This window comes from Homarus americanus, unplaced genomic scaffold (genome assembly GCF_018991925.1).
Source record: "Homarus americanus isolate GMGI-L3 unplaced genomic scaffold, GMGI_Hamer_2.0 scaffold34921, whole genome shotgun sequence".
Lineage (NCBI taxonomy): Eukaryota > Metazoa > Arthropoda > Malacostraca > Decapoda > Nephropidae > Homarus > Homarus americanus.
In genome coordinates, this window is record NW_024741901.1 from 901869 (window position 1) to 917818 (window position 15950).

Genomic DNA, 15950 nt, shown 5'->3' on the forward strand with positions numbered 1-15950 from the left:
TGTATTCGCAATGATCTTACTCGCCACTTTATAACTCGCCATTAAATTATTCGTCTCAATATAACTCGAAACCCAACTATTCGCCACTATATTACTCGCCACCATATCATCTGTTAAGAACTTACTCGCCAGAAACTTACTCCTCATATTACTCGCCACTATAAAAGGACAGAGGGTAAGATAGAGTTGACCAGAAACGGTCACCCACCAGTGACCACCATACTACAGTGACCACCATACTACAGTGACCACCATACTACAGTGACCACCTTACTACAATGACCCGCACCTCACCAAGTAAACACCTGATTCATATATATACACGAATATTATCTATTCATATATTTCATTATTTTTGTATGTATTATAATTTTACATGAAGGTTTCATGCGTGTATTAAACTGTACCATAATTTTTTTTGAAATGGTTAAACATTATTTTGCTAGATTTAATCAAATGTTTTAGTCATTCCAATTTAAATGACAGATGCCGTGAAGCTAATTTAATTTTTTTAGTATATTTTAGCGAGAAGACAGGACACTATACTTCACTGTAGTATTGTTGTTGTTATCTACAGTGATGTCGGCGAATGAGTCGGCCGCACAGACGACAGAGCTCCTGTCAACGCACAACTATACCGACTGTTGTGTTGAGAGTGGCGTTGCTCCCCAGTGCCTTGGCTTCTGCGCCATCCACAATATCTTGGAAGGAAATACTGGGATAGACCCAGAAGCTTGTGAATCACACTTCCCAAATATAGTGAAATGTATGGCAGGTGAGTTGTCCTCCCTTGTAAGGTGCGTTAACAGGTAATTTACGGGGCTTAATTAGAGATTTTAAGTAATAATATCTATATCTATAAATAATAACCTAACCTAAGCAAAAATACTCCATTATAATTACATTCCTCCACCTATATTACATCTACAACCTTAACGTGTGTGTGTGTGTGTTGGTGTCCACAGATAGACGTAACCATGTACCGTGTTGTGAGCGAGAGAGAGTGCCGGACATCTGCCAGGATCTGTGTCGCGGGGAGTACACATTACAAGACGATAACATACAGTCTCATTCTCCCACAGCGTACACAAGCGTTACCCTCATGTGTATCTCTGAAGGTGTCGGTAAGTTAAACTGGTGCTCTGTGTGTGTGTGTGTGTGTGTGTGTGTGTGTGTGTGTGTGTGTGTGTGTGTGTGTGTGTGTGTGTGTGTGTGTGCTTTTTTCATTATAATTTTCTTACTCTGCTTCATTATATAAAAATAAATGAACGCAGACACTCAGTAATGGAGCGCGAAGGTCGAGTGGATACAGAACTCGTTCCAGTATTCGGTGAATCGAGTCCTGGTACTCCCACTTCATCCAGATGTAAATGGGAAGTGAAAGCGGTCGAGTGCAGTACCGGCCATGCTGCATCCTTGTGTACCGAAGGCTTAGTGCACAGTGTGCTGTATCCACACTGTCTCTAACGGACAGTCACTTTCACTCGATGATGGATAGATGTACAGTAATATCTATGAGGATTTTAACTCGATTCTCCATCTCATAAGAAGAAAAAAAACCCTGATTTATATGATTTATTTATCAAAACAAAGTAGAGTTTCGTGGAGCATTTCGAAAACTTGTATTTTCTCTCTCTTGTGAAGTTACGATAATGACTAGTGTGCCCTTACAGAGCTGCTGCCTATGAGCCCCACGTCTCCCTCCGTGATGGTGCTGGACTCTACCTCCATCAAGGTCGGGGAACATCCTCAAGTTGGTTCACCTCCACCTGAGTACTACTTGATCAACGTCACCACCATTACTAAGTGAGATTCCAGGGGATGATACCTGGTGGGGACTGGGACGCCACACAAATATACATACAGACATTCCTAAAACTCGGTGAATATACACTCAAGAACATTCACGGACACAGTCACTATACTGTACGCTGAATCACGATTAATCATCATCTATACAAATTTTCGTACGTACTCGTATGGTTGCCTACCTGGTACAATGGCTAGGGCATTTTGTGAGATGTGGCACCTTTGTGTTTGTTTACATCATATTAAAACTCCCAGAATGACCCAAAGGAACCTCACAATAGTAGCCAGACTAAGGATGGTAAATAAGCATTCCACTGAGTTGCCACATCTCACAAAACGTGTGAGCCAGCCACTGTACCAGGTATAAATGTAGGCGACAGTACATCATACTCACTGTAACTGGTAAAACGTCCCCAGTGTTTAATAACTTATATAAGGAAAGTTACTTCGTCTGACAAGTGTTCTGTGGTCTGCTTCCTCAGGTTTGATCCACCGGTAGATGTTGACAGTGACACTGCAGTTACTGTTAGTGGTGAGACTATGGACACCCAGGACGACCTACAGTACCTGCCCAAGAGACTACAGGTGAAGGTGAGCTGACTGAATCTCTGAAAGATTATCTATCTAGAGTAGTGAAGCCTCTCTCTCTCTCTCTGAAAAACAAACATTCGTCAACTTCTTCATGGCTACATCATTACGACCACCCTAACTCCTCTCTCCTCCAGGTGTCAGCTAGTCAAACTAACGTGAGCGTCAGCAGCTTGTCGCCGCTGACCTGGTACGAGGTGTCAGTGGTCTCCTTAAACAGACACGGCCTTCTGCCACAATACAAAATCCGGATCCTTACCGAGGCTGTCACCTCCAACAAAACTGAAGTGATCCATCCTGAGCTGCCAGACATTATGGATGCTGCTCAAACAAAGGCGTCAAGCACTTCAGGTAGGACGAGCAGACCTCTTTCAGTGTGTGTGTGTGTGTGTGTGTGTGTGTGTGTGTTCACCCTCGTCATACAGGATCAAAGGGGGGTAGTACTTCACTTCCGTAATTAAGGACATACTGCTCAGATATCGTCATACCGAATATGCAAATTATGTAATTAATTTTAAAGATAAGAACACCAACACGGGGAGGACAACCTGAACCCAGAAACAATACAACCGATGCGAAATGTTCATGATTGAGCTATTAAAATGAACACACAATAATGTTACTGAGAAAATGTTTGGACACCATTAATATTACAATGATACGGATACAATGTGTTATCAAGCTATGTAATAAAACTGTTACAACTAGTTCATCATTCTGAAATACTTGATTGTTGAACAGTTAACGTTTTGTATTGTTAACTGAATAGGTTTTGTATTGTTAACTGAATAGGTTTTGTATTGTTAACTGAATAATTGAATAGTGTTGTGTGGTTGACAGTACTACAGTCAGGGCGCTGGGAGCTATCGAAAGTAAATCTTCCTATTCAGTGTAATTTTTTCCTTCAGAATCATACATAATTTTGTCTTTTTTTTCTATTATGTCACTCCAACTGTCAGAAGTACAGTCACTAAATAAAACTATCTGTACTTGGGGTGATCGATGAATTTCACAATGAACACTGTGACTCCTGTTGTCTTGGTAGGGTTGTAAAAATTCTTCATCCATTGTGTGATATTGTCTCAACACAATTTTATATAGCTATTTTTTTTAGTAACTGTATGTCTAAATCTAGAAACATGTTAGCCATTATTTCCTTATTTCTACCACATGGTCATCCTAGCATCAGTCTCTTACAACCTAAAACACAACAACAACAACACTCTCTTGCTGTCACAGAGAACCTTCCTCTTCATTTACTGCCTCTAACGTCTTGTATTCCCGACATTCTTGTAAAGTTTATTTGACTGATCCATACTGTTGTTGCCTCAGGTTGCCCCATAACGTAGCATCACCAACCATTGTGTGCTATCCAAGTTCTCCCTCAATACTCCGTGATTGTACAATTCTGTTTCTATTCAGTCTTCCTCCCATCTCCATCATTTCATACAATAATGTTATCTTCATCAGGGAGACTCGACTGTATATCATGTATCTGGCAGTTCTGCTCTCTTGAGAAACACGTCGTCAGCACTTTACTCAGAATCATTTAAGTTTCTTGGTTCACGTCGCAGATTTCATAATGTCTTCGAACTTTCTTTCCATAGTTATTCTAATTAACTTTGTTCTCTATAAGGGGGTAAAACTCCTAGCACAGTGTAACATGTAGTGACTGCTGACTTCCTCCTTGAAATACTGTCTGTCTTTGAGGGAGTGGTGTGAGCAGTGGTTGATGAAGGGCCGGGCATAGAGACATCGTATTCATCTTGTATGAAACATTTTTAAGTCTTCATTTGTCATGTCTTTCTTGCTCCTGCCGCCAGCCTCTCATTTCATTCCTACTAACGTCTCCAAATGTTTCCTTCCATCTCGTTCACTCCAGTCTAGTCTTCACTTGAAAAGGAAATGTATATCCACGCCTTACCCAAGTAACCAAAATAATTACATTTCATGATTTTTAAAACACTCTGGCAGCTGAAACACATTAGTGCAAGACCTCCTAATATCAAACTTAATCTTTCTTCCCTTTTTAGCCTTTCATTTTTATCATTTCAAGCACAATCGCCTGCACTTATACCTGGTGCAGTGGCTGGGGCTTTTTGTGAGATGTGGCAACTCTCTGGAATGCTCATCTATATCTAATATTGTGGGGTTCCTTAGGGGCCATTCTGGGAGTTTTATTGCGATTTAAACAAACACAGTTGCCACATCTCACAAAATGCACCAGCCACTGTACCAGGTATAAGTGCATTTTCGCCATCATCCAGCCTCATCCTCCACCCCTACACCAGTGTTTTAACCATTTTAAATTGATGATCCGAAAGTTTGTACTTAATTTAGTCGACGAAAAAGACTAAACTGCTAATAATGATATTTAGTGAGAATAATATAGATACAAATTAACAGCAATATTAAGATAGCTGGCCGAGACTTACAAGTGGTGTATTGTGTTACGAAGTTCGCCTTATGTTCAACACAACATTTGAGTAAGTTTTAGTGTGATTTGGTTCTTACCTATTAGAAAAAACCCACAGGGCGAGGAGTTAACCTTGAACCACCTTGAAACTAACAGATCTGATTCTTTATGAGAGTTTTACCAGTGTTCGGGTCACTGATGTCAATTGTCACATATTTCATCATAAAAACGTATTTTCTTTATACGAGAGACTTTGATATTTGCTTCTGATTGTATCCACGAACCACAAAAAAGGTTATAGTGTGACCCTGTGTTTAGTGACTCAACTTATCCTAGGTTATCACATGACAGTATAATTATTATCGTTCACCGGCTCGTCTCACTTTGTTCATCACCAATTCCTGTTAATGCTGGCATCGATAATTGCAGAATCTAATAGTGCATTACGAGGGGCCATCATCCCTGCACTCTTCACTGATGAGAATGTGTTGATGGTTATAGCTAGCAGTGACACATGAGGTATATCCCCATTCCCCAGTCCACTCCCTCAACACTTCACTGGCCTCACCTTTATTACCTCCAGTACCTGTGTCATCTTACCCAACTAAATGTAATACCCAAAATATATCTTTACGATTTTTATGTGAGACAATATGACACAACAGACGAAAGATTCTGACAACCCTACCGAGACAACAGGAGTCACAGTGTTCATTGTGAAATTCATCGATCCTCTCCGTGAAGATAATTTTTTGGGGGGCGAGTTATACATGTGAAATAGTTTCTTTTATCGGCTGTGTTGGTACTGTATATGTCCCAGTATTAATGGTGGTAGTTGTTGTTGTTGGTATATGTCCCAGTATTAATGGTGGTAGTTGTTGTTGTTGCATATGTCCCAGTATTAATGGTGGTAGTTGTTGTTGTTGGTATATGTCCCAGTATTAATGGTGGTAGTTGTTGTTGTTGGTATATGTCCCAGTATTAATGGTGGTAGTTGTTGTTGGTATATGTCCCAGTATTAATGGTGGTAGTTGTTGTTGTTGGTATATGTCCCAGTATTAATGGTGGTAGTTGTTGTTGTTGGTATAGTCCCAGTATTAATGGTGGTAGTTGTTGTTGGTATATGTCCCAGTATTAATGGTGGTAGTTGTTGTTGTTGGTATATGTCCCAGTATTAATGGTGGTAGTTGTTGTTGTTGGTATATGTCCCAGTATTAATGGTGGTAGTTGTTGTTGTTGGTATATGTCCCAGTATTAATGGTGGTAGTTGTTGTTGTTGGTATATGTCCCAGTATTAATGGTGGTAGTTGTTGTTGTTGGTATATGTCCCAGTATTAATGGTGGTAGTTGTTGTTGTTGGTATATGTCCCAGTATTAATGGTGGTAGTTGTTGTTGTTGGTATATGTCCCAGTATTAATGGTGGTAGTTGTTGTTGTTGGTATATGTCCCGGTATTAATGGTGGTAGTTGTTGTTGTTGGTATATGTCCCAGTATTAATGGTGGTAGTTGTTGTTGTTGGTATATGTCCCATTAATGTGGTAGTTGTTGTTGTGGTATAGTCCAGTATTAATGGTGGTAGTTGTTGTTGTTGGTATATGTCCCAGTATTAATGGTGGTAGTTGTTGTTGTGGTGGTATATGTCCCAGTATTAATGGTGGTAGTTGTTGTTGTTGGTATATGTCCCAGTATTAATGGTGGTAGTTGTTGTTGATATGTGTATTAATGGTGTTTGTTGGTATATGTCCCAGTATTAATGGTGGTAGTTGTTGTTGTTGGTATATGTCCCAGTATTAATGGTGGTAGTTGTTGTTGTTGTATATGTCCCTGTTTATATGTCCGTATTAATGGTGTAGTTTTGGATATGTCCCAGTATTAATGGTGGTAGTTGTTGTTGTTGGTATATGTCCCAGTATTAATGGTGGTAGTTGTTGTTGTCTTAGTATGATGATAGTAGTAGCTGATGATGTATAATGAACCATTAACGTATTTCTCTTTACATTCTCCTTAAAACACACCATTAATTCTGAGTACAGATATTTACATTGGTACAGTTCTACTCTCTCTCTCATCATCATCATCGTCTATTCTCCCGATCTCTTTCATTTAGTATTTTTTCTTATTCTCTCTTGCACTGCCTCCATCCCTCTTCTCCTCTACCCTTCCTCATTAATCTCAAGTCTTTCACATTCCTGGTACTAACCCTTACATACATTTGAGAGTTTCCCTTCAACAAATTGTCGCCTTGTTCGATGAGTTGGGTCTCCCGTGCTATTGGTAAAGACTCGACAAAGGGCCATCTGCTTGTTTATACCTGTACCTGCCCAAGACCACACCACACCTGTATTGATTGAGGAACTGAGCAATATACCAGAATTCCTCCTTTTCTTCCTATTTCTCTATTCCCATCTATCCACCCCCCTCTTACTCTCTCCCCTACCCCTTCCCTCCTCCTCCTCCTCCTCCTCCTCCTCCCCTCCTCCTCCCTCTTTACTACTGAAACGGATATTTTTTATATTTGGTTAGAAGAACGACACATGGTATAGGCGAATGGGTGAAAATAAATAAAAGAATAAATGGAAGGAAAATAGATGATGGGATGAATAGAAGGAAAATGAATAATGAAATAAATAAAAGGAAAATACAATAAATGTAGGATAAATAAATGATAAAATATAATAAGAAATAAAAGTGTAAATAAATATATACACACGCATACTGGCGCGCACACACACACACACACACACACACACACACACACACAGACACAGACACACACACACACACACACACACACACACACACACACACACACACACACACACACACACACACACACTAGCCAGGGTCCAGAGCCTCAAACATCCTTTAGGTCAATTTAATCCCCTAAGTAGTGTTATGAACATATCTACTGTAGTTAAGGCAGCGTCTCATAACAATTCTGATGCCAATTTAGACGTTATTACTGTACTTAGGTGAATTAAGTCAGTTATTTATGGTTTCGTGTCTTCACTTACGAGGGTAACTTACCGTACGAACCTTTGAGAATTGTCAGTCATAGAATGTGATTATCAAGTAGCTTTTTTTTATCGGTGTGTGTGTGTGTGTGTGTGTGTGTGTGTGTGTGTGTGTGTGTGTGTGTAGTACAATAGCTAACCCATGTAATAACGTTTTACCTTTAAGTTTATGTGTGTGTGTGTATGTGTACAGGTGTTCACGTAACCTGTGTGACCCCAGCAACAAGTACATCAGTGAGCCAGACATGATCGTGTGCGCTCCCTGGGCTACCGAAGCCTTCTCCTGCCTCGCCAACGACTACGACCACTCCGACTGCTGCAGAGACCGTGGGATGCCGGCCCTCTGTGTCGAACTCTGCACGGGAAATGTCACCAAGATCGACTACAAGTATTTCAGGTAATGATGATTCTATACCCGGGTTGTTGAGGGTAAATTGGCCTATTTCCTTAATTTAGACGCCTCGGTTACTACTCGTGGGTAGTTAACAGGTTAATTGATGGTGATATATGGAAATTCATACAATGAGTTAGTTTGTTGACTTTGAGATTATAAAGACACACACACACACACACACACACACACACACACACACACACACACACATCTACGGTTCTATAAAAAAAAATTACATCCTACAACCTAACCTAACCTAACCTAATCTAACCTAACCTAACCTAACCTAACCTAACCTAACCTAACCTAACCTAACCTACAAATTAAAGATCATGACACCTTTTTAATTATTATTTTTTTCCTGTGTCAGATGTGTGGATTACTTCAGCGACTACCGAAGTTGTTTAATGAAGGGTTACAACGTGCTACCAGGTCCACCACTCAAAGTCACCGTCAGTAACACTAACCCGACCTTGTGCTTCTCCATTGGTCTCCGCCGGAAAAGCTTGGAGAATCCGTCACAGCTTACCACGCTTATTTCCGGCCAATCGAACCATCTAGGGAATGTGCTGATAAATGGTAAGTTATAAATTAAATTTATTTGTGTATTGAAACATTACACCGGGTACTATGAGGGTAGGTAGGGGTAGGGTAGGGTAGGGTAGGTAGGGTAAGGTAGGGAAGGTAGGGGTAGGGTAGGTAGGGTAGGTAGGTAGGGAGGGGTAGGGTAGGGTGTTAATTGGAGGTGTGATGGGCGTCATAACACAGGTGTAAGTGTCAAGGTATGGGAGGGTGGTCAAGGGAACTAATCTAGATAAAAGCAGTTTGTGGTAATGACTGGCAGTGAGAGAGAGAGAGAGAGAGAGAGAGGAGAGAGAGAGAGAGAGAGAGAGAGGCGAGAGAGGAGAGAGAGAGAGAGAGAGAGAGAGAGAATATACAATTGTTGGGTTAAAATGTGTTGTTTTATCCCCGGGCTCTGAGTGTTAGTGTAGGTTAAGTAACATAATCTAGATTACTCTGTGATGACTGACACACATACAGTGAATATTCTACCGGGTGATTTTGCCAATGATGGAACAGACCCTCAGTAGTGACGCGTCCTGCCAATAGCACGAGGGCACAAGCTGCTAAATGGTGATTCCAATTAGGAGGACAACACCTGACTGGCTACCTTATGTCATAGCAGGAACAAGCTTGACTATATTGTGTTTGTGTATTACTTTATATATATATAAATAACTCCGACAAAAACTCCCTCTCACATAACCGTATTATCACTTAAGAGGTAGGTGTGTGTGTGTGTGTGTGTGTGTGTGTGTGTGTGTGTGTGTGTGTGTGTGTGTGTGTGTGTGTGTGTGTGTGTGTGTGTGTGTGTGTGTGTGTGTGTGTACATGGATGACAACAGCGCGGTAATCACGTCTTCACCTCACCAGGTTCATCAACAACATGGTGGTGTCTTATCATGGCGTGTACACAGAGAAGCCACCATTCGTGCTGGAACAACTGTGTCCCAACACTGAGTATGAAGTGTTCGTGCAGGCTGTCAACACCCACGGTACAGGCGACCCATCGGAGCGGGTCTTGTTCAACACGCCCTCCATACAGCACGTCAGGAGGCTAGAGGACAGAACCTACAACGTGACTGAGTGCTGCCGAAGCGTCAACGTCAGTCCTGGCTGTATGCCCATGTGTGACTACAACGCCCGTATGTCTCACGTGCGGGCTATAGCAGTCACCTGTACCAAGGAGCTGCCTCTCCTACTAAGGTGTGCGGTGGGCGGTCGTAACCACCTGCCCTGCTGCCAGAGACGCGGGGTGCCACCTGCCTGCCTCAACATCTGCTCCGGTTCCTTTTCCTCCAACAAAGTCACGCCAGCTGTTTGTATGCCGTACATCGGTAACATTATGATGTGTCTTGAGGAAGGTGAGTCATGTCTGTGTCATGAGGGGAGTGGGGAGGCCGTGAGGGGGGGAGGTCATGAGGAGAGTGGGGGGAGGTCATGAGGAGGAGTGGGGGAGGTCATGAGGGGGAGTGGGGAGTGTCATGAGGAGGAGTGGGGAGGCCATGAGGGAAGTGGGGGAGGTCATGAGGGAAGTGGGAGTGTCATGAGGGGGGAGTGGGGAGGTCATGAGGGTAGTGGGGAGGTCATGATGGGGAGGTCATGAGGGGGGAGGGGGAGGCTGAGGGGTAGTGGGGAGGCTTGAGGGAAGTGGGGAGTGGTCATGAGGGGGAGGAGGGAGGTCATGAGGGAGGCGGAGTGAGGGAACTACACAATTCGGTAATATATGAGAACAAGATATGAACAAGTAATCATAGTTAGCACTGTCGTAATAACACCTAACCTAACCTAACCAAACCTAACCAAACCTAACCAAGCCGGGCTTCAACAGATAAGGTCTTTAAATACCATCATTTCTCATCAGTCATTACACTTATTAAAAAAAACTCTGACAATTACAGCTCGAGTTTTCTCCTCACCATTCAGAGACAAAATTATTAATCAGATGAACTCAATTGTGGGAGGTAAATTATCGGTTAAGTTGTAATTATTTGTATCAGCTTAGGGATCACCTGAAGATTAGCCACCCAGCAAATTTCAGATTGAGATTAACTAACCTAATGCTAAACTAACTTAATCTTACTGTAACCTAACCTACTGTCATCTAAGCTAACCTAACCTAAGCTAACCTAACCTATTGTAACCTAATCTAACCAAACCTACTGTGATCTAAGCTAATCTACAGTGAACTAATCTAATGTAACCCATTGTAACCCAACCCAACCCAATGTAATCCAACCCAACCCAATGTAACCCAACCCAACCCAACCCAATGTAACAACCGCCAACACACAAGTAACAACAAATGTAACCCAACAATGTAACCCAACCCAACCCAATCCAACCCAACCCAACCCAATGTAACCCAACCTAACCTAACCCAGGTAGAGATAAGGTGTTTAATCACCAGGTAAAATAAGTTTTAATTGGTTAGTTTTCATAAGGTACAGTATTGAGTTAATTCATTCTGTGAGACTTAAAACAGACACACACTTAACTCAGGCATCAAACACTGTGTCGTCATCCCTGGTTGAGATTTGTTCCTTAGAGAGACAATGTTAATTTCTTTTAATAAATAAATCTGATTAAGAAGAAATTATAAGTGGTATTGAACTGTGAATTTTTTTCCCTAGTGTATTTTCGTATTAATGAAATGTGATTTTTTTTCTTTGTATTATTGAATTGCATTTCTTTGTATTTTTTTATATTTATTATTGAACTTTATTTTATTTTTTTATGTGATCGAACTGTATTTGTTTGTATTTGTTTGTAGTATTGAACTGTTATTTTTGTTTTAAGGTGTGGGCGTGTTACCTGGCCCGGTCAAGAGTCTGCACGCTACTAAGGTGAGTGACGGACAGGTGACGCTGGTATGGCAGGAACCCACCGACGGACCAAACGTAACGCAGTATGAACTTCACTACCAGAGCGTCGACAAACACTCCGCCTCTCGAGTTGCTTTCTCTCTCAACAACGTAAGTCTTTTGTCTGGTCTTACTTCCATGTGCTGTGTTGATTATAAAGGTTTAGTGGTAGAGCGGAGGGATACGTGAGGGATCTTGTGTATAAACAGTAGTCATTATACCTTCTAATCTATGTCTCTGTCTATTATTTTAAGACGGGGGGAATTTATTCTATGAGGCTTCCTTTAAAATTCCTAAAATGAAACAGCTTAAACTATTTTGACCTTTTTTTTACCCTTATAGACTCCCTTAATTATCCGGACACTGATAACGTCTTGTTCCTCCCTAAAACTTCCTCCAAGATAGTGATGATTGTTCCTAAGGTCAAGGATGATGAGCTACTGTATACTATAACTGCTGTTCCCTCAACCACTAAATGTTCCCTTGTACACAGTGGCCATGTTGGTAGCCGTGTTAGGGAGTGATATACTGGTCTTTATAACAACAAAACACGTCCTTATAACAGACCCTGAACTTCACTGACACCGTGGCATCCCTCACTAACCTCACTACGGGTAAGATGTACAACTTCTTCGTGTTGCAGAACGAAGAAGGAACGTCACTCCCTTCATCTATACTTACGATCAACGTGACGGACGGAGCTCACAACGATAGCACGGTGGTTGGGTGGCGTCCTCCCCCCACAGTCTAGTGTTGGACGGTAAGAGCGCCACCACCCTCACCATCGTGTGGCAGCCTCCTGAACTAGCCCTCCCCACCGACAGATTCTTGTAAGTTGCTTCCTGGGTCTTGGTAAATAAATGATCTTTGGAGATTTATTGATATATAAAATGTAATTCACTGTTCATAATCTAGTAATGACTTGACTCCTTCACTCTAGGGACGGTACTTTTAATATTTATTCAGTAGAGAGGGGACCCCGTACACAAGGGCTGAGTACAGAGTCATATATGGCTCTGTATATATGGCTCCTTGAGTGTGGGTCTGGTAGAGTGGTAATACAAGTGCTTTTGGGGGTAAATATTTTCACCATCCCATCGTGTTCATCAATGGTGTTACTCCGCTATAACGTTGTTCAGGAGTCAATTAAGACCAACACGGCCTCACACTCCTACTCTCCTCTGCCTCCCTCAGGTATAATCTACACTACCGGGCTCTGGGCAGCACAGACGACGTGAACCAATACAACATGACAACTATAGGGTCCACGGCGATGCGTCTGGAGAATCTGACGCCCAACACACAGTACGTCATATACGTCACAGCTGTCAACGATATGGGTGAAAGTCGGTTCTTCAGAGACCCTCCTGGCCTGGACTGACCCGGCCTACCCAGCCTTCGTCGAGGTAGGTCAACCCCCTTATAGTGTCCCCCGTCTTGAGAGGTCGTTACATTTAAGACATGTGACAGAGGTGAGGTTCATGTGCTCACCCAGTAACAAGATACAATACGGTCACAGTAACACAGACAGTAACGCCATTGAGTAACACAGACAGTACCGTCACTGAGTAACACACTATAAAGTAACACAGTGAGGCAACACTGTAGGGCACTGTAGGTAACACTGTAAGTAGCACTGTAACACACTATGAGGTCATTATCGACTATTTAAGACAACTAATTAATGTTTAATTTCTTTTAGTCATCACTATAACTAAAGCCGTAACACGGATGGTAATGACACAACACTTACTCAGCATGAATAAACATTTTCAATTTAAAACTCCAACAGAATAACTTATCACACACGTGTAAACTCTACCAAACGGCTGTGTTTATATAAATGCTCAAATGATTTTAACTCATCAAAAGCTCCTCCCCCCCCCCAAAAAAAAGGTATTTATTTATTTTTATCTAAGTCACTATAATATTTTTTGGGGACCTATTATGTATTTGAAGTTACAGGAATGATTTTGTATTAATTTTGTATTGATGTTGTATTGCTCATCCCGTCAGACGCCCACCGTCCATCCTATCAACCTGATCGTGGAGGGTGGCTCAATGACGGTCCTCTGTATTGCTATGGGCTCACCACCGCCCACCGTCTCTCTCTATATCTCCGGCATCCTCATCCATCAGGTTAGTGCCAGTACCATGAGAGGGGTGTCTGTCCATGATGGGGGGTGAGGGTGTACCATGATGGAGGGAGTGAGGGTGTCTGTACCATGATGGGGGAGTGAGGGTGTCTGTACCATGATATAAGGGAGGAGGGTGTGTCTGTACCATGATGGAGAGAGGAGGGTGTGTCTGTATCATGATGGGGAGTGAGGGTGTGTCTGCACCATGATGGAGGGAGGAGGGTGTGTCTATACCATGATGGAGGGAGTGAGGGTGTGTCTGTACCATGGGGGTGAGGGTGTCTGTCATGATGGAGAGAGGAGGGTGTCTGTACCATGATGGAGGGAGTGAGGGTGTATCTGTACCATGATGGAGGGAGTGAGGGTGTGTCTGTACCATGATGGAGGGAGTGAGGGTGTGTCTGTACCATGATGGAGGGAGTGAGGGTGTGTCTGTACCATGATGGAGGGGGTGAGGGTGTGTCTGTACCATGATGAAGGGAGTGAGGGTGTGTCTGTACCATGATGGAGGAGATGAACTGTACCATGATGGAGGGAGGAGGGTGTGTCTGTACCTGATGGGGGGAGGAGGTGTGTCTGTACCATGATGGGGGGAGGAGGGTGTGTGGGGGGAGGAGGGTGTGTGTCTGTACCATGATGGGGGGGGAGGGTGTCTGTACCATGATGGGGGAGGAGGGTGTGTCTGTACCATGATGGATGGGGGTGTGTCTGTACCATGTGGGGTGGGAGTGAGGGTGTACCATGATGGAGGGAGAGGGTGTGTCTGTACCATGATGGGGGAGGGAGGGTGTCTGTACCATGATGGAGGAGTGAGGGTGTGTCTGTACAATGATGGAGGGAGTGAGGTGTGTCTGTACCATGATGGAAAGAGGGTGATGGGTGTGTCTGTACCATGATGGAGGGAGTGAGGGTGTGTCTTATGATGGGGGGTGTGAGGGTGTGTCTGTACCATGATGGGGGGAGGAGGGTGTGTCTGTACCATGATGGAGGGAGGAGGGTGTGTCTGGGGGGAGGAGGTATCTGTACCATGATGGAGGGAGTGAGGGATTGTACCATGATGGAGGGAGGAGGGTGTGTCTGTACCATGATGGAGGGAGTGAGGGTGTGTCTGTACCATGATGGGGGGAGGAGGGTGTATCTTATTATGGAGGGAGTGAGGGTGTGTCTGTACCATGATGGGGGGGAGTGAGGGTGTATCTGTACCATGATGGAGGGAGTGAGGATGTGTCTGTACCATGACGGGGGGAGTGAAGGTGTGTCTGTACCATGATGGGGGGAGTGAGGGTGTGTCAGGAACATGATGGAGGGAGTATCTGCCTCTAACATGATGGAAGGAATGAGGACGTAATTGGGACATCCTTATCCACCAGGTTAGTACATGATAGAGTCAAGGACGAGAGGTAACGACACCCACGCTTCCTTTAACATGCTGTAATCTCATAACTGTATTTTCAAATAGTTGATTCTGCCCAGAGTAGAACTATCCCAAAGTGAGTGAGTGAGTGAGTAATTAATTGAGCGATTGAGTGAGTTATTAATTGCGTGAGTGAGTGAGTGAGTAAGTTATTAATTGAGTGATTGAGTGAGTTATTAATTGCGTGAGTGAAGGAGTGAGTGAATAAGTTATTAATTGAGTGATTGAGTGAGTTATTAATTGCGTGAGTGAGTGAGTAAGTTATTAATTGAGTGATTGAGTGAGTTATTAATTGCGTGAGTGAGTGAGTGAGTGAGTAAGTTATTAATTGAGTGATTGAGTGAGTTATTAATTGCGTGAGTGAGTGAGTGAGCGAGTGAGTGAGTGAGCGAGTGAGTGAATGATTGTGGTAATTACGTCCTTCCCGACGCTAAATTATCCCGAAATATCATCATCGTTTACTGTACAATTTAGTTCTTGATGTTTAAAACTTCTTTCAAAATGCAGACAAATTAAACCAAAAAATAACGTTAAATATTCAGTAAACATTATGCTTAACGACGCCTGATTAACGAGATTTACATTTAACCAAAAATTTCGTTTTACTTTTGAAATTGGAGTAAATATATGCATTATTTTATATATATATTTTTTTTTTATTCAACAAAAAATATAGGGAATCACTGCACTTAATTGGCAAAATAATGTTTTGCTCTGTTAATCAATATTTAGTCAGAATTTCCCATTTTCTT

General features: G+C 42.5%; 1 protein-coding gene across 1 annotated transcript in view; it reads left to right on the forward strand.

Moving 5' to 3' along the window:
- LOC121876345 (Ig-like and fibronectin type-III domain-containing protein 1) overlaps positions 1-15950 on the forward strand; it is a 167719-nt gene that overhangs the window by 116570 nt on the left and 35199 nt on the right. The window contains 16 exon segments of the mRNA XM_042381416.1: positions 578-775; positions 966-1124; positions 1674-1806; positions 2292-2400; positions 2535-2748; positions 5243-5300; positions 8022-8225; positions 8593-8687; positions 8690-8801; positions 9656-10146; positions 11582-11757; positions 12212-12368; positions 12371-12476; positions 12841-12997; positions 12999-13052; positions 13663-13785. Of these exon segments, the coding sequence (XP_042237350.1) occupies positions 578-775; positions 966-1124; positions 1674-1806; positions 2292-2400; positions 2535-2748; positions 5243-5300; positions 8022-8225; positions 8593-8687; positions 8690-8801; positions 9656-10146; positions 11582-11757; positions 12212-12368; positions 12371-12476; positions 12841-12997; positions 12999-13052; positions 13663-13785 (2546 nt within the window).